Raw genomic sequence first — 20221 nt, 5'->3', positions numbered from 1 at the left:
GACAAGAGTATGAAGATAGGCTAAAACTGCGTATCCAATAGAAATCCCTGATCACACTTGTAGACGATGTCATGGCGAGGTCGGCTAGCTAAGCGCATGTGCAGAAATACGTCATCGGGTCTATCCGTCGTCTCGCGCCGAACTGCGCATGTCAAATCAAAGGCACTCCTTCGATATAAAGTGTTTTTGACGAAAATGAAAACGTGTCATTTAGTTACTTTCACGAGTTTGGAGTAATAACATGTTCAACTACTTAAGACATTGGCTCGAATCTAGTTTGTGCCTATAGATTTCGAGAAAATTAACAACTAAGGAATAATTTTTCACTTATTTCTTGACTTCTCAAACCCCATACCCGGCCTGGTCTACCTAGTCTGCTTCGCAAGAGTTCCCGGAAGTCTCACGTTGCGTCTCTGGGTTTAGAAACTGTGCCAAAATGATGGCAAAGATGACAGCAACAACAACATGGACCGAGATAAATCGTAGACAAATTGCTGGAGCAGTGGCGTGAATGCAGCTGTCTTTTCAATGGGCGAGTTCGTTTTACATTGCCCTGGTTGTGCGGGTTTTGAATATGTTAGACCTGCCCAACCCTGTTGCTGGAGAGCTACCGTCCTGTAGGTTTTTGCGCCAACCCTAATCTAGCACACCTGATTCTAATAATTAGCAGGTTGATGAGATTAATCAGGTTAGTAACACCTGGGGTTGGAGCGAAAACCTGCAGGAGGGTATCTCTCCAGGAACACGGTTGGGCAACCCTGTGTTAGACCATACCATTGGTCCTTAAGTGAAATCTCCACTCACCCTGGGCACCGGGCCATGCAAAATGAACTCCACCAATATTACATCTGCGTCCTACCATGACACAAACCCAAAATATAATTTCATATTGTCATTATTATTTAATATCAAGTCCATATTCTGCACTTCCGTCTCTTTTTTGATGTTTCTGCACATAATAATGTGCACACTAATAAAGCAGCTGTTTGTGTGTCAGCACAAGCAGGGCAGGATCAACAAGGAAATCATGAAATGTGAGCACATCCAAGTTGTTAAGATTTTAGAAGTGGTGTAGTGTCATAGCCAGGAAGATGTTTGGGGGTGGGAGGTGCTGTGATTTTCTTTGCATTTATACAGTATCAGTCAAAAGTTTGGACACACCTACTAATTCCAGGGTTATTCTTTATTTTTTACTATTTTCTACATTGTAGAATAATAGTGAAGACATCAACTATGAAATAACACATATGGAATCATGTAGTAACCAAAAAAGTTTTAAACAAATCAACATTTATTTTATATTTGAGATTCTTCAAATAGTCACCCTATGCCTTGGCAAGAACAGCTCAAATAAGCAAAGAGAAAGAGAGTCCATCAGTACTTTAAGACATGAAGGTCAGTCAATACGGAAAATGTCAAGAACTTTGAACGTTTCTTCAAGTGCAGTCGCAAAAACCATCAAGCACTATGATGAAACTGGCTTTCATGAGGACCACCACAGGAATGGAAAACCCACAGTTACCTCTGCTGCAGAGGATAAGTTCACTAGAGTTACCAGCCTCAGATATTGCAGCCCAAATAAATGCTTCACAGAGTTCAAGTAACAGACACATCTCAACATCAACTGTTCAGAGGGGACTGTGAATCAGGCCTTCATGGTCGAATTGCTGCAAAGAAACCACTACTAAAGGACACCAATAAGAAGAAGAGACCTGCTTGGGCCAAGAAACACGAGCAATGGACATTAGACCGGTGGAAATGTGTCCTTTGGTCTGGTGCCCAAATTTGAGATTTGAGACTGCCGTGTCTTTGTGAGACGCGGTGTTGGTGAACGGATGATCTCCACATGTGTATTTCCCACCGTAAAGCATGGAGGAGGAGGTGTTATGGTGTGGGGGTGCTTTGCTGATGACACTGTATGTGATTTATTTAGAATTCAAGGCACACTTAACCAGTATGGCTACCATAGCATTCTACAGCGATACGCCATCCCATCTGTTTTGGGCTTAGTGGGACTATCATTTGTTTTTCAACAGGACAATGACCCAACACACCTCCAGGCTGTGTAAGGGCTATTTTACCAAGAAGGAGCGTGATGGAGTGCTGCATCAGATGACCTGGCCTCCACAAAATAAAAAGAAAACCTTGAATGAGTAGGTGTGTCCAAACTTTTGACTGGTAGTGTATATAAATGCCAAGAGTGTGCAAAGCTGTCATCAAGGCAAAGGGTGGCTCCTTTGAAGAATCTCAAATATGAAATATATTTTGATTTGTTTAACACTTTTTTGGTTACTACATGATTCCATATGTGTTATTTCATAGTGTTATTCTACAATGTAGAAAATAGTGAAAATAAAGAAAAACCCTGGAATTAGTAGGTGTGTCCAAACTTTTGACTGGTACTGTATATAGTAGGTGTGAGTAGGTGTGCTGTAGGTGTGCTGTATACAGTACCAGTCAAAAGTTTGGACACACCTATTCATTCTAGGGTTTTTCTTTATTTTCTACTTTGTAGTGAAGACATCAAAACTATGAAACAACACATATGGAATCAGTAGGTGTGTCCAAACTTTTGAGGTGTTGTGTCCAAACTTTTGACTGGTAGTGTATATATACATATATATACAGACATTACTGAATACATTCTACAAACCCTACTGAATATTCCCTACAATAATTTTACTGCGGCACCTAGAATAGTTTTTGCTCTATAAGCCAACATTTATTCAATTCGCATTGGGGGCATTTATTTGACCATAGAACATGTTTTAAAACCCACATTGAATGGAAATGTCACTTAAATATGAACATATGAATCACTTAATGTTTAGACAATTATTTTTCATATATCAATAATAAATACGGGTTATTTAAATGTTTCTACTATAACGTGGGGGACTTTATTTAGAAGAGTTCAGAAATTCCGTGACCCGGAAGTACTTTTTTGGTGTTGCTGACGAGACGTCTATTAGTTACCACAACCACAAAGTCAAAATGGGCTATATCGTAAAAAAAATTGGTCTTCATTTAAGGTTAGGCACAAGGTTAGCAGTGTGCTTACAGTTATGGTTAGGTTTAAAATCACATTTTAATAAGATACATTCTAGAAATAGGCGGCCTTTATTACTTTGTGGCTGTGGTAACTAGTGACGACCGACGAGACGCTTATGGGAAGATGGCTCCTAGAAAGCGAAGTGTCGTTTGGTCTTTTTTCAGAGCCGTAGACGAGAAGAAAGTGACTTGTCTGCTGTGTTTGGAGACCGTCCTTCATTGCGGCCACACCACGAACATGCTAAGGCATTTGCGTAGTAAACACCTGAATGAGTATAGTAGCGCAGCAGCATCAAAAGATAGGCGGTCTGGGGCGGCGGACGACAACAGTCAACCAATGATGATTAGCAATGAAGACTATTGTGATGGTATGATTTGATATTATGGAGACGTTATCATACTCGAATATCAGGTTATGCGAAAGTAACTTGTATCAGACTTTCATTCGTCAACCCACGCTTGATGCACAGACGGTGTTTCGCTATTACGTCAAATGTTTCCATTGTGTTAGGCCAGATGCTAATTTAACTAGCTAGCACACATTTGTACCACATAGCATAGACCGGGCTAGCTATGATAATGTCCCCCATATCCGAGTGTTATGAGTCTCGTGTCACGGCGGAAAGACTGGTTGCAAAGTTTGGTTGACTGCCTAATGTGTAGGTCTTATTGACCCCAGATGCTATTTTTGATCATAGCCTAAAGGCAGTGTTTCCCCTATATTAATTTAGCAGTGGTGGGAAATTGTTGCCACCGCTGCAGAAAATGATGTAATTATTTTATATAAATATATTTCTGCCGAGACGCACTTTTAAATGGATAGTCGTTAGCTCAATGACTGGACGTCTATGAGAAGAGCTAGCATTATAGCTGAATCAGTCACACTTCATATAAATCGCATTGAATGCTGCTTACCAACCAGTTATCTTATGCTGCACACAATGCTGAATGCTTCCACCAAAAACTAGCTAACTTGTAACGTTAGTAACTAACATTATGAGTTTTCTGTTTTCATGAAGCAGCAATGCTGCCTGTTATGCCGCAAGTCTGTGTCCCGAATCAGCTGTTGCTGACCCACCGTTACAATGTAGTGATCGTGGAGAAACATGCTGATCTACGAACTGATTTGTGATAACATTCCCTCTCACTTTTCGGGCAGCATGTCTACAACTTTAGGGTAATTATACAAGCCAAGCAGTGTTGCCAGGTCGAGCTAAAATTTCTAACCTAATGACCTCTGAAAACCTGCCCACAAAATTTTGTTTTGCAGCAACAGAGGAGTTGCCACATTTTCCCATGAAAACCTTTTTCATAACTTTATCGAGCGAATTAAGAAGGAATATCTACGTAATTTTGTAAGAAGTAGGTTAAGAAGCAAAATTCGGTTTTCCATCAAAACAATTATTATTGCAAGTTTAAGAATGTTGCAAGAGAAAAGATAAATCGCCCTTATTAAACTCTCCAGATCATTTTCCATCAATGGATGTCGATTTAAATTGTTTTGACTGCTATGATTAAAACAATAGGGCCTTTATAGCAATTATAGCTGTGAGTCTTTCTGGGTAAGTCTCTACGAGCTTTCCACACCTGGATTGTGCTATGGCCAATATACCACGGCTAAGGGCTGTTCTTTGGACATGGCCCTTAGCAGTGGTATATTGGCCGTATACCACAAACCCCTGAGGAGCCTGATTTGCTATTATAAACTGGTTAACAATGTAAAAAGTAATTTTTTTGTCATTCCCATGGTGCACAGTCTAATATACCATGGCTTTCAACCAATCAGCATTCAGGGCTCAAACCACACAGTTTATAATTGGAAATAAATCCTGTTTGCGCATGTGCATAACTATAGATACATCTGACAGGAGAGTTTGAGTGATGAAGTTGGATAGAGGATCTCAATATTTGTGCAAGAAACACTTGGACAAACGTAAAAAAACGAATGTTAGGCTTTCTGGCAATTGTGCCTTCATTATGTGCCAGATGGTAAGGCTACAAACTGGTATAAATGGCCTATTTGCGAGATTGACTTGTTATTTCAATAGGCATAGGCTACTGACTAAAATCTGGATTTATAATTGCACTTCAACTTTGCCATGGTTTGCTGATCTAGATGCAGGTAGCCTATAGCCCCTGAAAGGCCAACATCTAATTTCAGGGAATAGTCCACAATGAAACTGACTTTATTATAATATAATAATAATATAATATGCCATTTAGCAGACGCTTTTATCCAAAGCGACTTACAGTCGTGCGTGCATACATTTTTGTGTATGGGTGGTCCCGGGGATCGAACCCACTACCTTGGCGTTACAAGCGCCGTGCTCTACCAGCTGAGCTACAGAGGACCACCAATAGTCTGTACTTTACATGTGGAGAATGATACATTTGCTATAGAGCTGTGACCATGATCACAACTGATAACTTCCAATTTAATTAACTAACATGGCCATTAACAATTGCATAATACACAAGGCTACAACAAAAAACGGAGTTATAGGCTATTTATTAAATCTGTTTGCCAACTCCAGGGAGGCTACACAAGTGGCACAAATGTATTTGCCATGACTCCAGTGATATTGTAATTTCAACATATTTATTATATAAAATGCTTGTGGCTTGAATAATAGTGACTTGGTCCCATCTCTGGAGCTAGGTAGCTACAGTCCCTTCAGAAAGTATTCATACACCTTGACTTATTCCACATTTTGTTGCAGCCTGAATTCAAAATGGATTAAATAAAACAAATTCTCACCCATCTACACACAATACCCCATAATGACAATGTGATAACATGTTTCTAGAAATTTTAGCACAGTTATACAAAATGTAATAATGCAATATCTCATTTACATAAGTATTCACACCCCTGATTCACGACTTTGCAGAAGCACTTTTGGCAGCAATTATAGCTGTGAGTCTTTCTGGGTAAATCTCTTAAGAGCTTTCCACACCTGGATTGTGCTATATTTGCCCATTTTATTATTTTCAAAATTCTTCAAGCTCTGTCAAATCGGTTGTTGATCATTGCTAGACAACCAGGTCTTGCCATACAGATTCAAGTAAATTTAAGTCGACTGTAACTCGGCCACTCGAGAACATTCACTGTCTTCTTGGTAAAAAACTCAAGTGTAGATTTAGCCTTGGGTTTTAGGTTATTGTTCTGTTGAAATGTGAATTCATCTCCCAGTGTCTTGTGGAAAGCAGACTGAACCAGGTTTTCCTTTAGGATTTTGCCTGTACCGTTTTCTTTTTTATCCTGAAAAACTCCCCTGTCCTTAACAATTACAAGCATACCCATAACATGATGCAGCCACCACTATACTTGAAAATATTGAGTGGTACTCAGTAATGTATTGGATTTGCCCCAAACATAACACTTTGTATTCAGGACAAAAACATAATAGCTATGCCACATTTTTTGCAGTATTACATTAGTGCCTTGTTGCAAACAGGATGCATGTTTTGTAATAGTTTTATTCTGTACATGCTTCCTTTTTCCCGCTGTCAATTAGGTTAGTATTGTGGAGTAACTACAATGAAAGTTGATCTATCCTCAGTTTTCTCCTATCACAGCCATTAAACTCTGTAACTGTTTTAAAGTCACCATTGGCCTCATGGTGAAATCCCTGAGTAGTTACCTTCCTCCCTGGCAAATGAGTTAGGAAGGACGCCTGTATCTATGTAGTGACTGGGTGTATTGGTACACCACCCAAAGTGAAAGTAATAACCTCACCATGGTCTGCTTTTTATTTTATTTTTACCCATCTACCAATAGGCGCCCTTCTTTGCGAGGCATTGGAAAACCTCCCTGGTCTTTTGTGGTTGAATCTGTTTGAAATTCACTGCTCGACTGATGGACCTATACAATAGTCTGTATGTGTGCGGTACAGAGATGATGTAGTCATTCAAAAATCATGTTAAACACTATTATTGCAACTTTATTATGTGACTTGTTAAGCACATTTTAATTCCTCAACTTATTTAGGCTTGCCATAACAGAGGGTTTGAATACTTATTGACTTAAGACATTTGTAAAAACATAATTTCACTTTGACATTATGGGGTGTTGTGTGTAGGCCAGTGACAAAAAAATCTAAATGTAATATATTTTAAATTCAGGCTGTAACTCAACAACATTTTGAAAAAGTCAATTGGTGTGAATACTTTCTGAAGGCACTGCATGTAAAATACTCTACATGACCAAAAGTATGTGGACACCTACTTGTCGAACATCTCATTCCAAAATCGTGTCCATTAATATGTAGTTGGTCCTCCCTTTGCTGCTATAACAGCCTCCACTCTTCTGGGAAGGCTTTCCACTAGATGTTGGAACATTGCTGCGGGGACTTGCTTCCATTCAGCCATGAGCATTAGTGAGGTCGGGCACTGATGTTGGGCGATTAGGCTTTGCTCGCAGTTGGCGTTCCAATTCATCCCAAAGGTGTTCAATGGGGTTGAGGTCAGGGCTCTGTGCAGGCCAGTCAAGTTCTTCCACACCGATCTCAACAAACCATTTCTGTATGGACCTCGTTTTGTGCATAGGGACATGCTGAAACAAGAAAGGGCCTTCCCCAAACTGTTGCCACAAAGTTGGAAGCACAGAATTGTCTGGAATGTCATTGTATGCTGTTGCGTTAAGATTTCCCTTCACTGGAAGTAAGGGGCCTAGCCCGAACCATGAAAATCAGCCCCAGACCATTATTGCTCCTTTACAGTTGGCACTATGCATTGGGGCAGGTAACATTCTCTTGGCATACACCAAACCCAGATTTGTCCAGACTGCCAGATGGTGAAGTGTGGTTCATCACTCCAGAGAATGCGTTTCCACTGCTCCAGAGTCCGATGGCGGTGAGCTTACACCACTCCAGCTGACGCTTGTGTTGTGGAAATTAATCACTATACTTTAGTTCTTCCAGAGTTTTTGTAGAATCAAGATTTGACTTTAATTCAATTCAAGAAAGCCCGTGCTGGTCTGCAGAGTAGCCCCCTCTTCTCTCTCTCTCTTCCCCAGCTATATAGTCCCATTCACATCTCTTCTAGCTCAAAATCCCTCCCTCTTCAGTTTCCAGCTCTCTATCGCTCCGCCCACTTCCTTTGTCTATGATGGCGGCTAAATTCGACTTTCATTCAGTTCAGAATCAATATTAATACAATCAATCAATCCCTTATCTTGCAAAAACACTCATGTTTAGTTTAAACTCTGTTCAACCCCGGCTCTCCCGGGCTTGACCTGAAGACTGATTGTTGGACATGACAGGTCCATACTTAATCTTTCAAACATACACAAACCCCACCCCATCATGCTGTAATCAATCAAGAAGATAGCCAAGGAGAGACAAAGGTTTAGCCTGAACTCTGTCCAACCCTGGCCGCTATTTCACTTTGTTTGAGGAGAGAGGCAAAAGGCCACAGTCTGGTTTCAGTCTATGATAAAGTAGGACGGCCATGGATTTAAGTAGGAGCGAGCAATTCGACCCTAGGTCAGATTCCCACTTCACCCACACATACACACAGTGAAATTACCCAATTAAGTTATTGTCTAGCAGCAGAGAATTCTAACTATATGTTCGTGATTAACTCAGTTTTATCTCATAGTCCACTAAAACATCTCCCTCACTTGGCATTGCGCATGATGAACTTAGGCCATGGAAACTCATTTCATGAAGCTCCCGATGAACAATTCTTGTGCTGACGTTGCTTCCAGAGGCAGTTTGGAACTCGGTAGTGAGTGTTGCAACCAAGGACAGACAATTTTTATGAGCTACGAGCTTCAGCACTTGGCAGTCCCATTCTGTGAGCTTGTGTTGCCTACCACTTCGTGGCTGAGCCGTTGTTGCACCTAAACGGGTGTGGCTGAAATAGCAGAATCCAATAATTTGAAGGGATGTCCACATACTCTTAGCCATGTAGATAGCTGTAAGATAAGGTAGCTAGCAATACGTTTTAGGTGAATGGTTAAGTCAGACAGTCCTCAGTGGAGTAACTTTTTTTTGCTGGTCTGTTTGTGTTTCAGTGGAGGTAGCACTAGAGGAGCAGCCCCCAGAGCAGGCAGCCTCGGTGAGTGACGCAGACATCGCAAGCGCCATCAACGGCATCCTGAAGGCAGCAGAGGATCATGCTGTGGTCAGAGACAGCGGGGCTGGGATTGTGGGCCAGGGCGGTGCAGGGGCCGCACCATCCGGCCGGAAGTGGAGCTCCGTGTGGACGCACTACGAGCGGTTGGAGGAGCAGAACCGTGCGCTGTGTCTGATCTGCAATGAGAAGATCCAGCACCAGAGCAGCACCAGCAACCTGCTGCGCCACTTGTCCAAGAGACATCCAGAGGCCTTTGCTCGCCTGGAGGGCCACATCAAGAAACAGAAGACCAGCGGCATCCAGAAAACATTGCGCAAAGACGGTGACTCAGGCCCCAAACACACCAACCTGACAAGGAGAATTGGAGGGGTTGCACTGAAACAAAGCCCAAGGAAATTTCCAGGTAAGTCTGATGACTGTATGTATGTGTGCATGTCAGTGTTGCTCAAGTTGATCCCAAAATACTGTATTCTGTATTCGAAGAACTGATCCTCATACATCTGTTCATTTAGGAAAATACATAAGTTAGAGAACCTGAGCTCTTGATTTCATGCGGTCTTTCCTGTCTCTCTCTCTCTGTAGATGCATTTGATGTGATGGGAGCATGTGAGGGGGAGGTGCGTGTGTTGGAGCGTGAGCGTGAGCTGACGGAGGCCTTGAGGAGGGCTCAGCAGCAGGAGGCGCGGGCGCTGGAGCAGCAGAGGGAGCTCCTGGAGACACTACGTCGGGCCAACACCAGAGAGGCATCTGCAGAGAAGGAGGCCCTAGAGACCCTGAGGAGAAGCCAGGAGCAGGAGGCCCGCTCCCTACAGAGGCAGAGGGAAGACCTGCAGAGAGAGAGAGTGGAGCTGCAGATGGAGAAGGAAAGAATGCAAAGGGAGAGGGAGGAGCTGGAGTGCTTACGAAGGGAGTCTGGGCAAGAGAGGAGTCCGGTGCAGACAGTGGACCGAACCACTGGGTTGTTCCAGGGGGACGTGGAACAGGAGGTGACTATGAGGGAAGAGGTTCTTGGTTAGGGGATGTTTCAGTAAGCCAACAGGACGATACTGTGATGTTCAGAAGTTGACCACCTATCCCATCACCATGCATTCAGACTAACTCAAACACCTCTCTCTTAAAGGTGGGAGATGGTGGGTGAATGCACTCAGGAGGGGGTTTAGTGATATAAATACTTTTGTAACTTTTTAAAAATGAAAATAAACCTGTACCATGTCATTAAGTTGTGGAGTTTTTAGTTCAGGAGTATAGTAAGTCCTTGTGCAGAAGACCACCAACCATTAAACCATTGTAATATAGAACAAAGTGACACATTTGAGTAGGAGTGTAACATATTTAGCCTTTAAAAAAAAAAAAAAAAAGTATATTGATTACAGAATTCAAGTGTACAATCATTACAATTCATACTTTATTTTCATCTCTGGGAACAGTCCCAACCCCCGACCCCAATCCAACCCCCCTTTCCATCCCAGGGAAATAATAATAGAAGGCTTTAGGTGAAAGGTGCATACATCATGGCATAGAAAACCGCATCTCATTTTAACAGGAAGAAATTAAACGATAGGAGTACAACGCGTTCTTTCTTAGTGATTATCTGCTTTAAAATTAATTGAACTATTATGTGATGTACTGTATAGGACTGAAGCAAAACATTTCCTTCACAGTACTTCATTTCCAGTAGTAGACTTCCATTCATCTCAGTGAGCTAAAGCGTCGCAAACTAAAGTGAGCTTTTGGTCAGAACTTCGATGTATTTGCAGCAATTGCTCCCTCTGGAGGCACTGACTGCCTCATTCATCCAGACCTCGCTTCCATCGGAGAGAATGTGGGTGCTTAAGCTCTGTCCAGTTGTCATGGCACTCGGCTCTGCCCCCCGCATTCTCTTAACACAGATCCACAGGAACAGGAAGAACCCTGTGGAAAACGGGAAGCAGTGTCATATTAACGAGCAGAGGTGTATCCGGAGAGCTTACTGAATGTTCAGAAAGAAATACTCTGTGTAGAACAGCCATACTTGTCTGTGGAGCTTAAAACCATGTCAGCAGTTCTCAGCAGTACATTATTGCTATCTGCAGTGTTAGAAATGTAAAATTGCAATGTTCCTGAATAAGCATTATTTAGATTGTTCATCTGTATGTACAGGATATCTTTCACCCCTATGTTACTTGCTTGTTTTCTCACTCTTATGAAAATAAAGTATGCCATTGGCTCCCTCCGATAAGGATGATAGGTTACCCTGCAGTGAGTTGAGGATGGTAAAGATGTATAGGATGACGTGGTTGGTGTAGCCCATGGAGAAGAAGCCCAGCCCCCAGGTGAGGCCCAGGGCACAGGTCAGCCCCAGAACGCTGCAGGTGATGTTGCGGCTCCGCCTCTTCTCCTGCGGCAACATCACAGAGCGCAGCTGGAGCGTCGTTGTGATGACGATGATAAAGATGGTGCCGTTGAAGAGCAAGCCCACTATCAGGTAAGCCACAACAGAGCCGTACTGCATATCAGAGTCTTTGATCCAGCACCTGTGTATCAGAGGGAGAAAGTCATTCTGAGGGCTGGTATGCAAAGCACCAATATGATGTGTTTTGTTAATAAACTCACATTCCGTTATTCAGCCCATAGAAATCTGTACTGACAGCGGCGACTATGGATACAACCAAAGCAGGAACACCTGAGAGGAGACCGATTGTTGAGGCTTTTGATTTTCAGTTTACTGCTGGTCTGTACATATGAACTGTTGTTGACTGTTTAACTGTGGCGTTATCTGTTCTGACAGTGCTGTTCTTACCCCAGCCCAGCAGGCTCAGCTTCAGCAGGTAGTGTCTCATGTAGGTGTTGTAGACCAGGACCAGCAGCCTGTACAGATGCAGGGCCTCCAGGCCCATCCAGGTGAAGCAGCAGAGCAGTGAGTAGTGCAGCAGGGCGGCCACGGCAGGACACAGGCCAGGGGCCATAGAGGCAGGGCCCACAAAGGCCAAACCCATACTGCTCATCAGAAGCAGGTTGAGCAACAGCAGAGATGCCACCAACTGGAGATGGATCAGCATGGCATGGTCAGTAGATTTCCGTCTGAAAGAGAGAAAGATTGTGTGCGTCTGTATGTGTGTACGTTTGCTTTAGAGGTGTTACGCATGCTGCAGGCAGTGACTCAGTAAGGTGATGGTGCAGAAGAACACAGAGATGGCTCCACCTATACAGGTGAGCACACTCAGCGTCCTGACATGGTCCTCACTCAGGTTCACAGCAGGGATCTGTGGGAGCAGGGACATCATGTTGCACATAAAATGTATGATGATTTTAGTATCCTAAGACTATCTGCATACCATTTGCATATTACACTGTAAGTGTTTTTTTTTTTTTTTTTTTTTTTTTTTTAGGGGGGATGGATCAGCTTAATATTGCAGATAGATTGTATCTTCTATCAATGTAATTGTCTGCATCACTTCCAATCCCCCATGTTTTTTATATTTTTTTATATATATATTCCCCTTTATTACTTTTCAACCCCACCATCCTTTCCCTACTTGGAGTAAATTAGTGAACAACAACGCCCAGGCCTCTACTTCCGGTCTATACTTACTATCTACACCTTATGGACAGAGTTCATTTTACAATAATTCTATATCTATATATATATATTTATTTATTTTTTTGCTCCTGAACTTCTTCTACTCTCAACCTCTCCGATCATTTTCATGATGTCCATCCGGTTTGCTTCTAAATGCCATATCTTTCTAACTGTGCTCTTTCCCAAAAGCTCCCAACATACAACCTATATACTTATTATGGACACAGTATGCTTACATTATTAGCTATCTTTGTTATTATTTATTGTTATTTGTTATTAGTCCCATCCTTCAACTCTATTCAATACCTCCCATCTATCTCTTAACACCATCCATATAGGATTTCTATTTGCCATATATATTTCAACCGTACTGTGATGTTTTACAAAAGTTCTGAACCTTTCTATTCTCATTGCTTCTACAGATTGTGAATTAAAAATAAACATTTTTGCTAAAAGTATTATTATATTATTGATTGATTGACTATGACTTTTCAGATCACCCAGTAATGCTATCTGCAAGGTTAGTTCCAGGTAAATATTGCAATCCTTTAGCCATTCCTGGACCTGTGTCCAAAAACAAGCTACAAATGGACAGAACCAAAACAAATGATCTAATGATTCTATCTCTTCACAGCAAAATCTGCAGAGCTGGGAAGATTGTATCCCCCATATAAATAACATTCTATTGGTAGCAAGAATTTTATATAATAATTTAAATTGAAAGATTCTAATTTTTGAATCCGGTGTCGTTTTGCGTGTCAGTTCATAAACACTATGCCATGGGATCGGTACGTCAAAGATCTCTTCCCAACTATTTTGCAATCTATATGGGACGGCTGTCAATCCTTTGGTCCTTAAGTGAAACTGATATACTTTTTTATTTATCACAGTTTTCCTTAACCAATTATGTTCTTTAATGCAAGGCCGACAGACAAGTTCCTTACTTTCTCCCCCTTCAACTTTCCTCTTCCACTTTTGCGGTAAGGCTGCAATTATTTGGTTGTAATTCTGGGTAGAGCAGACATTTCCATATGTTTTTGTTAGCTGCATGTGCAACATAACTCCACCAGTCCTACCGATGATATCATTTACGAAGATTATACCTTTTTTAAACATTCTGTCAAAAAATAAAGGTTTTTTGTCAATTAGTATATTTGAATTTAACCACAATATTTGTTGCATTATTTGTTCTGTCGTTTCTGGAGGATTAAATTGAAATTGCAACCAACTTTCTATGGCTTGTTTTAGAAATAGTGACATTTGGGAGATTATTTCCTTTTCAAATAACTGAAAGTGAGAGGTTGTAATCTGAATAAAGGGAAAAAGGCCTTTCTTGAACAGTGGGTGAGACAATCTTACTAATTTGCTTGAGAACCAGTTCGGATTTAAGTATAACTTTTGGATGACTGAAGATTTTAGTGATAGGTCTAATGCTTTAATATTTAATAATTTCTGTCCTCCGAATTCATATTCATTATATAAATATGCTCTTTTAATTTTGTCTGGCTTGCCGTTCCAAATAAAATTGAATATTTTTTTCTCATATAATTTAAAAAACTGTTTGCTAGGCGTAGGCAAGACCATAAGCAAATAGGTAAACTGGGATAATACTAAAGAGTTAATCAGGGTGATTTTTCCACAAATTGACAGGTATTTTCCTTTCCATGGTAGTAAGATCTTATCTATTTTTGCTAACTTTCTATTAAAATGTATTGAAGTGAGATCATTTATTTCCTTTGGGATATGTATTCCGAGTATATCTACATCACCATCAGACCATTTTATTGGTAAACTACATGGTAATGTAAAAATTGTATTTTTTAGTGATCCAATACGTAATATAGTACATTTGTCATAATTTGGTTTTAATCCAGAGAGGTTAGAAAATGTATCTAGATCCTCTATGAGGCTGTGGAGGGATTCTAGTTGTGGATCTAAAAGAAAACATGAATCATCTGCGTACAATGACACCTTTGTTTTTAAGCCCTGTATTTCTAATCCTCTGATATTATTATTGGATCTGATTTTAATAGCTAACATCTCGATGGCCACAATAAATAGATATGCCGATAGTGGACAACCTTGTTTCACTCCTCTTGACAGTTTAAAACTTTCTGAGAAATAGCCATTATTTACTATTTTACACCTAGGGTTACTATACATGATTTTGACCCATTTTATAAGAGATTCTCCAAAATTGAAATGCTCCAGGCATTTATATATAAATTCCAGTCGAACTTTATCAAATGCCTTTTCGAAGTCTGCTATGAATAGCAGGCCTGGTTTCCCATATTTTTCATAGTGTTCTATTGTTTCCAATACTTGCCTTATATTATCTCCAATGTATCTTCCATGTAAAAAACCTGTCTGATTAGAATGAATAATATCCGACAATACCTTTTTAATTCTATGCGCTATACATTTTGCTAGGATCTTTGCATCACAACACTGAAGTGTAAGTGGCCTCCAATTTTGTAAATGGACTGGATCTTTATATTTTCCACTTGTATCCTGTTTCAGTAATAATGAGATCAGACCTTCTTCTTGAGTGTCAGATAATCTACCATTTACATAGGAGTGGTTAAAACATGCTAATAACGGTCCTCTTAGTATATCAAAAAAGGTTTGGTATACCTCGATTGGTATGCCATCCAACCCTGGAGTTTTCCCGGACTTAAAGTCTTTAATTGCATCCAGAAGTTCCTCCTCTGTAATTTCACCTTCACATGAGTCTTTCTGTGTGGCTGTTAATTTGACATTATCAATAGAAAAAAAATCTCTACAATTAGCTTCAGTTAGAGGAGATGGAGGCGACTGAAAAGAAAACATATGCTTAAAATACTTTGTTTCTTCCTTCAAAATATCATTAGGTGAATTATGGGTGACTCCGTCAATTGTAACCAGTTTCATTAAGTTCTTTTTGGTAGCATTCCTATGTTGAAGATTAAAAAAGAATTTTGTGCATTTTTCCCCATATTCCATCCAGTTTGCTTTATTTTTATAATATATTACACTTGATCTTTCTTGAATAAGTTTTTCCATTTCTTTTTGTTTTTCCTCTAATTTATTCTGAGCCTCTATGTTACAGTTTTTATTGCCATCTATCTGTTCTGTTAGACTTTCTATTTCCTTTCTTAGTATAAACTCTTTTGACCTAAATTGCTTTTGTTTTCGAGATGAGTACTGAATTGCATGGCCTCTAAAGGCACATTTAAAGGTGTCCCATACAATAAGGGGATTCGCTGTACCTATGTTATGTTGGAAAAAGTCAGTTATAAATTCCTTTGTTCTAATTATAAATAAATTATCATCTAATAGGCTTTGATTAAATTTCCAATATCCTCGCCCACGTGGAAATTCAGTCAGAGTAATGTATATGCCTATTATATGATGGTCCGACCGCATTCTGTCCCCTATCAACACTTTTTTTACTTTTGGTGCCAACGAGAATGAGATAAGAAAGAAGTCAAGACGACTAGCTTGATTCAGTCTCCGCCATGTATATCTCACTAGATCAGCATATTTAAGCCTCCATATATCTACTAGTTCTAATGTATCCATGACATTCACAATTTCCTTAAGAGCATGTGGGTGATTGTTTGTGGTGTGATTTCCTTTTCGGTCCATTGAGCTATTTAAAACAGTATTATAATCCCCCACCATAATAATATTGTCTTGAGTTGCTTGCAGGCTTGATAATTTATTATATATATTGTCAAAGAATTGTGGATCATCATTATTTGGTCCGTAAAGGTTAATGAGCCATATCTGTTTATGGTCCAATACCATATTTAAAATAATCCATCTACCTTGCGTATCTATTTGGACAATTTGCACATTCGGATCGAAATTACTATTAATTAATATCATCACCCCTTTTGAATTTCTTTGCCCATGGGAGAAGTATATTTCCCCCCCCCATTCTTTTTTCCACGCTACTTCATCTCGAATTGTTGAATGAGTTTCCTGTATACAATAGATATTATATTCCTTCTCTTTGAGCCATGTAAATATTGTTCTTCTTTTGTTATTATCAGCTAAGCCATTACAATTATAACTGGCTATACTTATTTCACCATACACCATAATGAGATACAAGTTTCAAGTCTATTTATCATTATATATGTTTATAAATTTACCAATAAAAAATAGCGTAATGATTGAGTGTCCATATAGCTGTACCGTGATATTTGCATTGCTACGGAGTAACCCTTCAATTGTTCTCCACTAATTCCCCCGCTAAAGCCCCTCCCCATCCCAAGTTGAGCCGTCATCCCAGTGATCAGCATCCCACCCACGTCCCTCCGTATCCCTAAGGCCCCGAGAGGCCAGGACCCATCCATCGAAAACAGCACACAGTGCCACCCACAAAACAGAAGCAGGTTAACCGCCAAAAGCATTTCCAATGCTTTCACCTCTATATATATATATCTATATAATTTTTTTTTTTTTTTTTATTATGCATATCCTATTTTCCATCATTATCAATTAATATGCGTAATAATGTCGGCAGTTCACGCATAGGATTCTAACATATAACCAGGATTGCCATTGTATTACATTTAATTCATTGACAAGCAATTATTATCCTAGCAAATAATTCCCGCGGTCCATCCCATACCCCCCGCCCAACATCCCCCCCCCCCCCCCCCCACAACAGATGCCAGACAAGCACACACGCACATACTCACATACTCCAACACACTCAACCCCCCTCCTCCACAATCCACCATAAAATCCGATACTCAACGGCTGTTATATCCCAGAGCCCAACTCGAGAAATAACTTGATCTACGAGTGCACATACAGTTAAAGCTGATTGAGAAAGCATGCAGATTGAGCAGAAATTGATAACAATGTGAGATTTGATTAATCTACTTAATCTATGTCAAGTCCTAGGTGATGGAGATCAGATCCACCCTCTTCACCTGAGACACAAACACTCTGATCCCCTGTTGTAACCATTTTCCCAAGCATCTCCATGCGGTCAGACCTTTGATTATTTTGTGCCACCTGGGCCACAATGATAAACCCCCTCTCTGATTGTCCGAGTGTGACCCCCTCCCCATGGGTTACTGCAGCCAGTGTTGCCAGCACTGCCACTACCTGGGTGGGCGTACCCCACCGGAATCCCCACCGGCTAGGTAAAAGGTCGTCAAGGTTCTCATTAGCAGCTTTGAGAATTTCCTTGTATATTATGCTCTCCCATCAGGGGGCTCTGGCTTTGTAGGACCAACCCTGCCAGGCAGGCTCAGAATCTTGAGGGGGCGGTGCTGCTCAAGTAGGTCTCTGACCGCATTTATTTCTCTGTTTAGGCTGCATATTCACAGCAGGTCCATAAAATAGATGGGAACTTCTCTTTGGTGTATGGGTCGCTCAGGTGGGTGTCCAGGTTATAGGGTTAGGGATCTTTCCATCATGATAGGACAATGAATAATTAGATTAGATGTATACTATATTTAAAAATGTATATCCCTCATCTACACAAAATTGAAAGCTCTCTCTCTCACTACCCCTGTTCATAGACCCCCGGTCGGCTCTGGGATATGCAACCATTTCCCCTCTCACTCACTTAACGCCGCACCTTTTCAAACACAAAAATGCACACCACATGGTTGACTGCGGAAGAAATGGGCCGAGCGTGCAAACGCACCCGCATCCACATCTGCTGCAAGGGGGAAAGGACGCCAGAGAGAACACAGGACCAACCACAACAACCATCCGCCAAAACAACAACCTCCCGCCAAAAAATCCATGTTCTAATTATTTGTATATAAAGATGTATTATTCTGCTTGTTATATCGTTTTATCCATTTATAAAATACTATACTTACTATAAAATGTTATTTAATATTACAATCCCTATCATTGCTAGTATCAGGTGCTCCAATATTTGACTCCTCTATTACAACTTTTAGAATAGCCATGGAGTAGTCTTTGTGTCTCTGAACATTTGGTTGTCAATATATAATTTATCCACCACTAGTGCAACACGTTTCCCTTTTAATCTGTTTTCCTTGAAGATTGGATACAGAACTTTGCGCCTTTCTACAATCTCCTTCGGGAACTGATCATTCATGCCTATTTTCGTGCCAGCAAGTCTTTGTAAGTGTTGGTCCTATGTTTCATGAGCTGAAATAAAAGGTCCCAGAAATTTTCCATATTCACAAAAAGTGCAGTGGCAATTTTAGCATGTGAATCTTGGTGGGGATTTTGGGGATGCATGCCAGCAAAGCCACTACATAACACAACACTAAGCAATACATTCATTGGACTATAACAGTGACAAACGGTGCTCAGAAACTGTTAGGGCCAGCATGGCTACCACAGCATTCTGCAGCGATACGCCATCCCATCTGGTTTGGGCTTAGTGGGACTATCATTTGTTTTTCAACAGGACAATGACCCAACACACCTCCAGGCTGTGTAAGGGCCATTTGACCAAGAAGGAGAGTGATTGGGTGCTGCATCAGATAACCTGGCCTCCACAATCACCTGACCTCAATCCAATTGAGATGGTTTGGGATGAGTTGGACCGCAGAGTGAAGGAAAAGCAGCCAACAAGTGCTCAGCATATGTGGGAACTGTTGGAAAAGCATTCCAGGTGAAGCTTGTTGAGTGCCAAGAGTGTGCAAAGCTGTCATCAAGGCAAACAGTGGCTACTTTGAAGAATCTCAAATATACAATATATTTGGATTTGTTTAACACCTTTTTGGTTGCTACATGATTCCAAATGTGTTATTTCATAGTTTTGACGTCTTCACTATTATTCTACAATGTAGAAAATAGTACAAATAAAGAAGAACCCTTGAATGAGTAGGTGTGTCCAAACCTTTGACTGGTACTGTATATATTTTTTATTTTTTAATCCCAGCCCCTGTCCCCGCAGGAGGCCTTTTGCCTTTTGGTAGGCCGTCATTGTAAATAAGAATTTGTTCTTAAATGTCTTGCCTAGTTAAATAAAGGTTAAATAAATAAATAAACTTTGGCATCAAAGTCTGGCATTCTCTTGATTTATGGTGCTTTCAAGACAACTGGGAACTTGGAAAAAAAACAAGGTTGAATCATGACGTTAGTGATCTTCAGGTCGGAGCTCTAGAAAGAGGACGGAGTTCCCGACTTGAAATTCCGAGTTGGATGACCGCTCAAAACGTATTTTCCCAGTCGGAGCTCGTTCCCAGTTGTCTTGAACTCACTGAAGTCTGAGATTTCCCAGTTCCGAGTTTCCAGTTGTTTTGAAAGCGGCAGAAGTCATGCTAGATTGACAGCATGGCCAATGTTAAATGTTTATCCTTTTAAGCTTGGAAAATAGACCCTTAAACCCAGACTTGGACGACACATCCACTCCGTGGTGAACACTTGTGACTGTGGACGGCTTGGACGACCTACACAAACAAGTGGCCACTGAAAAAAAGGTAAGCAAAGTTCTTACTTAATAGTATAAAGTTTGTGGTTCGCTCCGGGGCCCGGCCTCAGCTGCAGTACACCAAGTAGGTCTCTCCAAATTTTAAGAATTAGAAAACCAGAAAC

General features: G+C 40.7%; 1 protein-coding gene across 1 annotated transcript; it reads left to right on the top strand.

Annotated features, from left to right (window-relative positions):
• Positions 1-3151: 3151 nt before the first annotated feature.
• On the top strand, positions 3152-10497 carry LOC311128613 (uncharacterized protein). The gene is made up of 3 exons (XM_084160792.1): positions 3152-3419; positions 9071-9535; positions 9715-10497. The coding sequence occupies exons 1-3, from the start codon at positions 3176-3178 to the stop codon at positions 10146-10148; spliced, it is 1143 nt and encodes a 380-aa protein (XP_084016918.1). The 5' UTR covers positions 3152-3175; the 3' UTR covers positions 10149-10497.
• The last annotated feature ends 9724 nt before the right edge of the window (positions 10498-20221 follow it).

This window comes from Coregonus lavaretus, assembly GCF_964263955.1.
Source record: "Coregonus lavaretus genome assembly, chromosome: 4".
Classification (NCBI taxonomy): Eukaryota; Metazoa; Chordata; class Actinopteri; order Salmoniformes; family Salmonidae; genus Coregonus; species Coregonus lavaretus.
The sequence above is the reverse complement of the archived record's forward strand: the minus strand, read 5'-3'. Positions and strand labels throughout refer to the sequence as shown.

Coding starts and splice junctions, on each gene's coding strand:
- LOC311128613 (XM_084160792.1), top strand. CDS start 3,176: ATGGCTCCTAGAAAGCGAAGTGTCGTTTGGTCTTTTTTCAGAGCCGTA. Junction 3,420..9,070: donor CAATGAAGACTATTGTGATG/GTATGATTTGAT, acceptor TTTGTGTTTCAG/TGGAGGTAGCACTAGAGGAG. Junction 9,536..9,714: donor AAGCCCAAGGAAATTTCCAG/GTAAGTCTGATG, acceptor CTCTCTCTGTAG/ATGCATTTGATGTGATGGGA.